The sequence below is a fragment of the Cucurbita moschata genome, unplaced genomic scaffold (assembly GCF_002738365.1).
Source record: "Cucurbita moschata cultivar Rifu unplaced genomic scaffold, Cmos_1.0 Cmo_Scf00027, whole genome shotgun sequence".
NCBI lineage: Eukaryota > Viridiplantae > Streptophyta > Magnoliopsida > Cucurbitales > Cucurbitaceae > Cucurbita > Cucurbita moschata.
The window spans coordinates 1,585,985-1,596,783 of NW_019268543.1; the positions used below are offsets into that span (position 1 = coordinate 1,585,985).

The window sequence follows — 10,799 nt, forward strand, 5'->3', positions numbered from 1 at the left end:
CAGCTCAAGCCTACTGCTAACAGATATTATCTACTTTGGTTTGTTACATATTGAGAGGTTTTCACCCACTTATAAAAAATATTTGTTCCCCTTTCCAACCGACGTGAGATCCCGACGTGAGATCTCACACCGTTTAAGGTTAAAATTAAAAGAATGACAATAGAGAGAAGAAAAGTACACAAGTTGAAACTCCCTATACTTATGAAAATCTATGTCCATTGTTTAGAGAATATTAAACAACTTCCTACAAAAAGAAAAACACATCCAAAATTCAAAAAGAATAAATATCCTCAACTAAAACTTAAGGGAAGACTTGTTAACTCTTTGGGCCAATATCCTTCAAGCCACAGATTTGTTCCTCTCCCATGGCTGACATGACACTCACAACAAGGTCCTTTCCTTCTGCAAACCCATCTTTAATCTGAAACAGATGCATGAAACGCCTTTGTAAACATGTGGTTTTGTGTATTTAGGAGAATAAGTATGTGCAGAGCCTTACCTGAGTAAGTAAACTATCATCCGTAGGAAGCCTCAAATCATCCTTTGTGCTTCCGTTGTCAGTCAAGAGGCTCACCTAACACCAAACCAGATTTCAGTGGGTCAATCATTGCATTGAAGTATATCCAACACGACGTCGTAACCTACAATACTAACGCTTCAGACTTGCAGAATACCGCACAAAGCAGACAACCTATTGATACCAATCAACAACTTAACCTCGCAAGGTAATCTCTGAGTCTTCATTAGTTACTTGTTCATATGCCTTCAACTCTTCAATTTATTTTTTCTTGTTAACCATTCCATTGTTAACCCAAGTAAAGATCAAACTGCTTCATGTAAGATACGAACTAATCATATATTTGTACAGGAAAATCTCTGTTAAGTATAATATTTTCAGTAAGACGTGTATCTATTCAGTATTAAGTTAAAGACCTATGATGTCCACGAAGTTGGAATCAACATAAAAATGTCATGAATTCCCTTGTCAACCTAAATTTTCGTGCTCAAATAGACAAATAATTAGGAAGAAACTCACAAATCCATCTTCAGAGATGTCGATAAGCTGATAATCTGTACGAGTAACCTCAGGAACCTATAGAGGGGATGGGGAGAATGTGAGACAGAAAAGCTACGCAAACCCGACATTTAAAAACACACCAAAACGAAAACAATAAGCAAACAAGACAAAGGGGATACTCACATCACAGTTGTGGGAAGATGGGACAATATCTTCAAGTTTTTTGGTGGTGAATATATCAATTGCCACAAAGTGACATTTAGCATGCCCATGCTTTCCAGTCTTGGACGTAGAAACCTCAACTACCTACTTTAACATAATATCATTAAAATGAGTAATATAAAGATCAAAGCTCCTACACAGTTATGCCAATTGGGAATTCCTTTGGTAGCACATGAAGAGAACTTCTCAAACCTTGCCTCTTGAATGAACAAATAATAAGTAGAATTGGAGACGAGTTTTTTGTAATGCTCTAACAATGTATGGAAAGAGACCCATTTAGATCCAGCAATATGGGAGTGATGCATGATAAATCATAGCGATTCAATTGTAAAAACACCATAACAAAGCAATAGTAAACAAAAAAAAGAGGATCAGATAGTCTCTCTGAACCAAAATAACATTTAGAACCCTTATTGTTGGAGATTTAGGATCAAATCTATTTAAGAACTGTCCAATCAGTAGTAGATTTTTGAGAATGTTAATTGCAAAAGCTTATAAAAGTGAAGTCAGTAGAACTCAGAAATCCTTAGAAAAGCGACTATTAATTCGTTGAACCATATAATAAAAGACAACTCAAACAAAAGGTTAATGGATACATCTTTAAATCCCTAAATCATACAGGAAACTACTGAAAACAAACAGGCAAGAACAGTGATTAAAATCTAATTTCAACCTAAAAAACTCCACCACTCTCTTATTTACACAATGCATATTCGTAAATCTAGGAGCGCGGCAGCAACAGTTTGGCATTAAACCAACAATAATCGAAACCAGCATTTTATCTAAAAAGTAGAACCGGAACCATAGCAATTGAGATTTCAGAGAAAAGAAGGAATCGATTCCTTCCATAAAATAAAAAGAGAGAAGATTGTAATGGGATACCTTACAGGGACGGCCCTTGATGACAAGGTAACCATTCTTGCGGATGGTTCCGGCCTGCTGAGGGAAGGTCTTGGAGGCTCCGGCGTCGGCCTTCGACTCGAATTGATGCTCTTCGTCCGACATTGAAGAATTCCGTACAAAACCAGGAAGAGGAAGAAGAAGAAGAGATTTTTGTATTTAGAAATTAGAATTTAGATATGGCGGCTGTATTTTCTCACGCATCACTCCACTCTTTATATAATTCTATTTTGATATATTTTTTTTATAAAAAGATTTTGTTTAATAATAAAATTAAAACTAACAAACTTATATAATACCAAATTTATATATATAAAAAAAAAATCATATTTAAAAGTTTGAAGAACAAAAGTTAAACTTTGGGCCTGGGCTAGGTTTATTTGGGCCTAACCCATCAAAGCTCCACTTATTTTATGGGCCTGATCAATTATTTGGGTTTATTCTAAATTTCTATTTTGGGCCTAATACCGCATGACCCGTTTATTTGGGCCTAGCCCATCAAATCTCGACTTACTTATGGGCCTGATCAATTAAATTTGGATTTATTTTATATTTCAATTTTGGGCCTAATGCCGCATGACCCGTTTATTTGGGCCTAGCCCATCAAAGCTTGACTTATTTATGGGCCTTATCAATTAAAATTTGGGTTTATTCTATATTAATATATTGGGTCTAATGACACATTACCCAATTTCGACCCTCTTATCTCTTTTTGTTACACGACAGTTCATGGTCGTTATTGAAACGCTCTCGTCTTAAGTAAATTCTAAAGAATTATCGAGTCTATTTCAAGGGTAAATTACTACTTCCTCGACTATAATAACATTATTTAAGAGAGCAACAGTGTAACAACTCAGGCTCAACTGTTAACAAATATTGTCCGTTTTGACCAATTACGTATCGCCATCAGTCTCACGGTTTTAAAACGCGTCTATTAGGGAGAGGTTTCTACACCTTTATAAGGTATGTTTTGTTATACCCTCTCAAACCGATATGGGATCTCATAATGTTTCGATGAGCTCTACAAAGCTAACAAACCTCAATTTCCACAATTGCCTCGTTAATGCATGTATCCTTCACGATTTCTACGTCACTTTCTCATCAAATAGACCGCTTGATTATCTTGTGAAAGGTCTTAAAAGAAAACGTTTTTTCCACATAAAAGGACAAAGAAAGGGTAGGAGAGTTGATGTAAAAGGATTTGATTATTCAACCAAATAAGTCAAGTGGCTTATTGTCAAAGTAGACTATGAGCTTAAGCTTTGTTTCAAAATGGGAGTCATTATCAATCACATTAATATAATATTTTTCTATCCTCCCAATCCACTTAGATGTGAAATGAGATATAACATATTTTATATTATACTTAACCGTTTTCCCGTTGATTATTATATCTAAAACTCGAGCACATAAATATTATCGTTATCTATGATTGTATTTATTAATTTTAATGGATGCAACGACCCAAATAATAAAATTAATTAAACAGGATCATAATTAGAAGGAAAATTAATTGAATAAAATAAGTTAAGAAATAGTAACGGAATAAAAACAAAATGCAATAATTAGGGGGAAAAACCCTAATAAAGGAGGAAAATAAGGTTAGGACCTAAAATTCCACGTCAACGGTTGTCCACGTCAGTCGTACAATAAATGTACTTGTTATCAGATACCAACAAATCCAAATTAAAAATCCATGCACCAATCAAAATTCGTTTTTGATTCTTGTGAGAATTAATGTTTTCCATTGAATTTTAATATTTAAAAGATAATAAATCCACGTCGCGTACACGTGGCCCCAGTTTTTTTCTTTCAAACATGACAAAGTTGGGGATTTTATTTTGAAATTTCTTTTTTTTTTTTATTTTTGGAGTGGTCGTGAGTTAGTTACAAGATGCCTTACTAAGTTATTTGTTTCACACCATCGTGAATTTTGATTACGAATTAGGGGTGCGCATGAGTTGCGTTAGATTAGGTTAAAAAATTTTCTAAAACAACTCTCAGATTGGTTGGATCGGTGATACAAACAACTACAACTGAGTTTATAACTCAACCTAACCCAACTCTCTAGTTCTTGGTTAGGTTGTTAATCTATTCTTTTATTTATTTATTTAAAAATCATATTTATCCCTAATATATTTTTAAAAAAATAGTTAACCTAATCCAAACGCAAGAAGCTTAATCCAACCAAACTTTTATGGTTTGGGTCGAGTAATTCAGGCGGGTTGGATTCTCGCGTCATTTAACCCACCCCTATTATAAATTTAGTTTATGAATTTTGAAACCTCAATTTTCTGTTAATTAAATAGGCTAATTTCAAGAATATCAAAATTTATTATAGTTTTTCAAAATTCAAAATTTATAAACTAAATTTATAATTTAATCTATTATTATGAAGTTAAAACGCATAGCACGTAAGTTTGAGATCCAATAAATTCAAAAACCTAACATAAATTTATTGTATCTATTAATATAAACACATTTAATAAGACGTGAGATATTCAAATCTTTCAAAAAAAAAAAAAAAAAAACATAAATATTAAGAGAAAAGTGGTTATAGAGAGTAGATGAAGTTGGTTGTGGGGTCAAATTGTGATTTCTTCAACAGTAAGTCTTGAGGAACTTTCTCCACAACACAATGGGGATAAAATGAAGACTGGTCTCAACCATTATTTCGTGGGGATTAAGAAACAATTAAATAAATTTATAAAAAATCCAAAGACCAAGACTTCCTTTTTATTTATTTATTTATTTTATGACACAGATTATTAGCCCGTGACTTTCAGTCGCCTGCAATGCAGTGGTCTATATGAACACAAATCGGCTGTTTTAACCTCTTTTTTTAATTAGGGTTTCTTCTTTTGTCAACTTTTCCGGCGCTGAGTCGGTCTGTGCTTACGCGGTGGCCGCTTTCCCACGCCGGCCGACGCCCGCCTGACTAATTTTTTTATTTTTCTCACTGTTCCCACTGGTCACTGCCCAGTAGCTTCAACACTTTTTTTTGTTTTTTTTTTGGGAATTGATATTCGTCCACTTTTCAATGTAATGAAAAGCCTCTTTGGATTACCTTTTCAATCCCAAGTTTTCTTCCTCTTTGTCCTTTCCAATACATATTGTCTTTTATTTAATTTAAATCTTTATTTGATGGTTATATTGATTATAAATTGTATACGTCGGTGAGAATTGTTAGGGGAGGAGTCCCACGCTTAGTTAATTAAGAGAAATATCATGAATTTATAAGCAAGGAACATTATCTTTGTTGATATGAAGTTTTTTTGTGAAAACCAAAAGCAAAGCCTATCATACTATCGTGGGGATCATGATTCGTTATCTCTGTTGGTATGAAGTCTTTTGAGAAAATTAAAAGCAAAGCCTATCGTACTATCGTGAGGATCATGAATCCTAACATCCTATTGAATGGAATTCGTGGTGATGCAAACTTGGGGTTTAGGTATGGATCCAATCAAACATAAAATAAAACGAAATAGGATATATTAGTAGTGGGAATATCAACAAAAATGGGTCCATATACATAAAAAAATCAAGATCCTAACAAAATAAGTTGATGAGAAGAGGAAGGGTTTGATTTTACGACTCGATTCAGACAGCCCCTCATCAAACCTAATGCCAATTTTTCACCATAGCCACCTCAAGTTTCAATCCTGGCTAAAAGAGGGAAGAATTGAACCTTTTATTTCAGTGTTCATTAAATATAGTATGCTGAGGATTATACGCCAACAAATCATAATTATCATCGCCAGATTTCTTTATCTACCATGGTTCCAGTAATGGCAGTGGCAAGGGCTCTGGTGAAGTTTGGGTCTCTGGTCAAAAGGGAAGCCATTTGTTGAACTAGAATAGTTTGGGTTGATGAAGAAGCTGGGGGTGTTTCAAGTTCTGGAACTGAAGCTTTCACAGTGTTCGTCGTTGATGGGGATTTGGATAAATAATCATAGGTTACAACGGAAGGCATTATTGATGGACCTTTGACAACTGAGGAGGAGGGCGATGAAACAGAAGAATCTAGATTTGAACCCAACTGAATTGGTCCAACCAATTGATACTCAATTCCAGAATTAGGTTTCGGGTGATTGTGCTCTCCTTCGTAAGTAGCCACTAAATAGGATGGATCTTCAACACTTCTTTGCACCTATAATATTGCCCCCAAAACAAAACAAAAAAAACACTCAAGTTGAATTCAAAGAAGAAGAAAAAAAAAAAAAAAAGAAGGAGATTATGACTATCCAAAACAAATTCCTCCTCACAAGTTCTGATGAGTTTGATAACCTTTTGATTTTTTATCGAATTTTTCGTTATATAATCATTTAACAATATTGTTATCAAACTATGAACTTAGCCGATCTATTAGTTGGTAAGTATTAGAGAAGCGATTTTTGTGGATTTTATGGAAAGAAATCTAAATATTGTTATCAAACTATGAACTTAGCCGATCTATTAGTTGGTAAGTATTAGAGAAGCGATTTTTGTGGATTTTATGGAAAGAAATCTAAATAGTATGGAATACAATACAGTGCAAAAGAGTTGAAAAAATTAATGAGAGAAGAAAAATAGGTTGATTGAAAGGTATAAGGCGACAGAAGAAAGTTCGAGGAAATTACCTTTCTTTTCACCGGGCAGCTAGGAGCAAAGGAGCATTTATAGTAAGCTCTAGGGGAGGGGTTGTCTTTAGTGACTTTTTGACCATATTTCCTCCATTGATATCCATCCTTCACAACCTACAAATTTAGAATTAATACTCTTTTTCAAATCCGCATAAATTTTCACGTCAAACTACATAGAGTTCCACTATCACGAAATTATTCTGACAAAAGCAAGAAACGGACGCAACTAATGATTCCATTTCAGTTTCTTCACAACAAATCAAATAAAATCATAACAGAAAACACGGATGCGAAAATTTACTAGATCGAATAATCGTGAAACTAAAATGCGTGTTGCATTTGTTACGTACCAGGCTGGAATCGGAAACTGGCGTCGAAACCAAAACTCTCATGACCTTCGGCTTACTGCTTTCTCTAGGCCTCTTATAACACGAATCATCGTCGCTACAGCAGCCACAATATTGATCAGATCCGCTCCGATTGAAGTTGCAACTATCGCCACCTGCCTTTCGCTTCCTCGATTTGAACATCAAACGGATCACCTGATTTTGCAGAAGACTGTAATTCTCAACAACGCGTCCTAGCATCTGATTTAGCTTCTGATTCTCCGAACTCATCCGATTCAACTTTTCGGCAAGAACGGCCGGAGTCTGCAAGATGATGAAGAACTGATTTAAGTATTCAGTGCTGTGATTAGAAAAGTAAATTGGAGGTTTAATTAAATTTGTCAACAACCGACCTCTGATTTAAGTGGAGTAAGATTAGAAGTGGCCGGAGATTCGTCATCGGTGTACGGCGGAGGATTGAAATTCAGGTCGAGAGAAGTATTGATGGTGGCTGAGGGTTCCATATTCTAGAAGAAGGGAGAATTTCAAGCGCAGAGGAATTGTCAAACCGGTAAACAACTGTATTAGACTGAACGAATAGAGCCATGAGCGCCCCTTTTATACCGGAAAAATCAGATTTCGTGATTACGTGGAAAATAAAATTTTTTTTTCTTATGACGATTTCTTTTTTTTCCAAGTACAACGTGGTTTTCAGACGTAGGATTTTTATTTATTTTATTTTTAATTAAATATATGCCAAAAATTGTTAAAAGTTGTTATAAATACTCTCAATTTTATTTTATTTTTCCATTTTTAATAATTATTTTATATTTTTAATGAATAATTGATATATTTTTAATATAATTCTATTAAAAAAAAGGTAAAATATCTTAATAAATCAATAATATTTCATAAACCAAACCTAAAACAACGACCAATACACCAATTGCAGTACAATAAAGTTGTAATACATTAGTTATTACAGATGCTCGCCACATCTGAAAAAATCAGAGGTTATTTGTATTCCTCGAAAACCCCACCTACATCACCATTCAATATTTCTTGGCCCACTATTGGCAAACCACCTGGCCCAATGTTAGTAGGATCGCCTAGCCATGCTTCATAATTGGAAAAACGAGCACCGTGGAAATACATCTCACTCAGCCAAAGAAAGATGATGGAGAGTTGGTCGAAATGGGCACTAAATACTTTTCTAGAGATCTCCTCCAAATCACTGGTATGGCTATCGAAATCGTGAGCATGAGCATGAAGGTTCCAAATCCAAGTGGTAGTATCAGGACCCTTAGCTATTGTTCTCGAGAAATGACTCGATCTGGCCCATTCCTCGAAAGAAGTTTTTACGGGATCCTTTCAACATAATTTCTAAAAATTTTAATTTGATTAGGTAAGTTTGGAGGTATAGAATATAATCTACGTCCCCGATCCCGTTTAAAGGAGAAATCTCTACCCACTCACTCTTTCCTCCCTTTCTCGTTTAAAGATGTATAAATGTCCTAAATCTCTTAAATTTGGATGAATAATTGTATTTTGTTAAAAAAATTTCTATTAATTATACAAAACCATATAAATCAATTTAGAGGTTTGGCTAACTCGGTCTCGTGCGATGTCCATCCAAATGGAACCTAACGAAAGGAATAAATTAATACAGTTTATAAAGTTTAAGGATTAAATAAAGGTAAAGTTAGGGACATAAATATATATTTTATCTCATAATAATAATAATAATATTCTTAATTATTATAATTTTTTTTTAAAGAAAACCCTATATATAATCCTATATTTGAAACAATCAATTTGTTTGCTTAAAAAAAGAAATAATCAATATTCAAGAAAATTTCATAAAATAAAAATATCAATATTCAATCTTCTTAATTTATGACCGTTTCTTAAATGTTTTTTTTTTTTTTTTTAATTTTGAGTATTTTAATTTGGTTTAAATACTAATTAATTTAAATTAGCAACTAAACTAAATAATAACTAAATTATACAAATGAAAACCTAATTTTTTTTAAAAAAAAAAAAACTAAAAATAGGATATTTAAAGAATATGCCATACACATGCTATGATACCCAATTGTTGTAGGGGAAGCCAAGATCGATCACACTCACACGCTCACACACATTAAACAAAGATACAAAAATTTCGGAGAGAAGAAATTCCCGTACATCTATGGGTGGTAGCCAATCACTATACGCAAAGTGTTTATAACTGTATCTCTTACATTCTCACACTACATAGTTCTTCCCAATTGCTTCTACGCAAATACAAAATGACAATGACTTAAATATGCCGTCTCATACAAGCACAATTTATACTCATTCGTGTACCTAAGTTGGTACCGTTGGTGAAGCAATGTGACTTAATGTGTACATATATAGTGTATTAAGAGAGTTGCTTATTTTTATTATTGTTCCTTAACAGCGACCTATTGGTATAAGTGTTGCAAAATACATATGATTATGTTATGCTTAATTTATTATAATTAAGTTGACGCTAAAAAATGTTTGACCCGTTAAAATATTATCATACTCATAATTTATAAACTTTAAAAATGTATTGTCACACTCCAAACACGGATCGCACACGATGAGTTGGGCGTTTTCATGATAGTTAAAAAAAAAAAAGAGAGAGAAATGAAAAGTATTTATTATCTCAAAAATGGTAAATTTGACGTCATAATCTCCATGAATTCTATTTTAAAAAAATATTTGAATAAAATTAATTCCTATACAATTTTCTAAATCATATATATAATTTTCTTTAGAATTAACATAAATATAATGTAATAAATATTGTTAAATAAAATGATTTATTTTGAAAGAAAAAAAAATAGGAACATTCATATTTATTTTATTTATAAATTTAAACTTTTAATCGTGTTTAATAATTGATTTTCTTTGTTGGATATTTTTTAAAGTTTATAAATTTAATAAATAAATTATTTAAAAACTTTTGAATATGTCAGCAAAAAAATACAAAATTAAATATTTTGTAAAAATATAGAGATCAAATAAATATAAATATAAAAACTTATTAATGAAATATTTTTTAAATTAAATTATACTATTTTATGCTGAAGTAATGTGAAATGATTTTTTTGGTAATTTTGTTAGGGCAATTATTGGAAGATTGAATTCTTACGACAATATATTATTTTATAATATGTTTATTTATTATTATTAAATTTGAAAGTAAGAAAGGGGTAAGATAAATGGATGCGTGGTTTACTCAATCTATTTATTTCTTTTTAATTAATGGTGCTAATAATATTTTATAAAAATAATGGCATAATTATTATTATGATGTTAATAAATTTAATGTAACATGTGCAGCGTTTCTTTAAAATGCGATCAAAATAAAAATTAAATAAATATTTCTTTTTAGTACATAAATAGAGCATGAAAATTTGGATTTATATTAAATTTTCATAATTAAAAAATATATATATTCAGGTCTAAAAGCTAATGACAAAAGCATCTTGAGTGAAATTTCAAAGAAATTTCTTTGATGAAGACAGATTCGTTTATTTCTTTATTTAAAATATGGTTTTCATTTTTTTATTTTCTTGAAAATATTGGTTTTCCTTGAATTTCTCAGAAATTTCCATCAAGACGTGTTGAATCTCATCAACCAGACTAAGCAAAAGCAAAAAAAAAAAAAAAAAAAAAAAAAAAAAAAAAAAAAATTTT

The 10,799-nt window shown here is 32.1% G+C and overlaps 2 protein-coding genes across 2 annotated transcripts; both read right to left on the reverse strand.

Annotated features, from left to right (window-relative positions):
- Positions 1-175: 175 nt before the first annotated feature.
- LOC111462714 (eukaryotic translation initiation factor 5A-2-like) lies at positions 176-2,330 on the reverse strand. Its single transcript, XM_023106413.1, has 5 exons — positions 2,123-2,330; positions 1,202-1,324; positions 1,037-1,093; positions 500-574; positions 176-421 (listed from the first exon to the last, which is right to left on the reverse strand). The coding sequence occupies exons 1-5, from the start codon at positions 2,243-2,245 to the stop codon at positions 317-319; spliced, it is 483 nt and encodes a 160-aa protein (XP_022962181.1). The 5' UTR covers positions 2,246-2,330; the 3' UTR covers positions 176-316.
- Positions 2,331-5,615: 3,285 nt separating this feature from the next.
- LOC111462413 (probable WRKY transcription factor 40) lies at positions 5,616-7,692 on the reverse strand. Its single transcript, XM_023105962.1, has 4 exons — positions 7,502-7,692; positions 7,113-7,412; positions 6,760-6,876; positions 5,616-6,290 (listed from the first exon to the last, which is right to left on the reverse strand). The coding sequence occupies exons 1-4, from the start codon at positions 7,610-7,612 to the stop codon at positions 5,892-5,894; spliced, it is 927 nt and encodes a 308-aa protein (XP_022961730.1). The 5' UTR covers positions 7,613-7,692; the 3' UTR covers positions 5,616-5,891.
- Positions 7,693-10,799: the final 3,107 nt, after the last annotated feature.

Bases quoted from the DNA above. Each gene is read 5' to 3' on its own strand.
- LOC111462714 (XM_023106413.1), bottom strand. From the start codon at position 2,245: ATGTCGGACGAAGAGCATCAATTCGAGTCGAAGGCCGACGCCGGAGCC. The intron at 1,325-2,122 runs GTATCCCATTAC...ATGTTAAAGTAG, and splicing joins TCAAGGGCCGTCCCTGTAAG to GTAGTTGAGGTTTCTACGTC. The intron at 422-499 runs GTAAGGCTCTGC...CATCTGTTTCAG, and splicing joins ATGATAGTTTACTTACTCAG to ATTAAAGATGGGTTTGCAGA.
- LOC111462413 (XM_023105962.1), bottom strand. From the start codon at position 7,612: ATGGAACCCTCAGCCACCATCAATACTTCTCTCGACCTGAATTTCAAT. The intron at 6,877-7,112 runs GTACGTAACAAA...CTAAATTTGTAG, and splicing joins CAGTTTCCGATTCCAGCCTG to GTTGTGAAGGATGGATATCA. The intron at 6,291-6,759 runs GTAATTTCCTCG...GCAATATTATAG, and splicing joins GCTGCCCGGTGAAAAGAAAG to GTGCAAAGAAGTGTTGAAGA.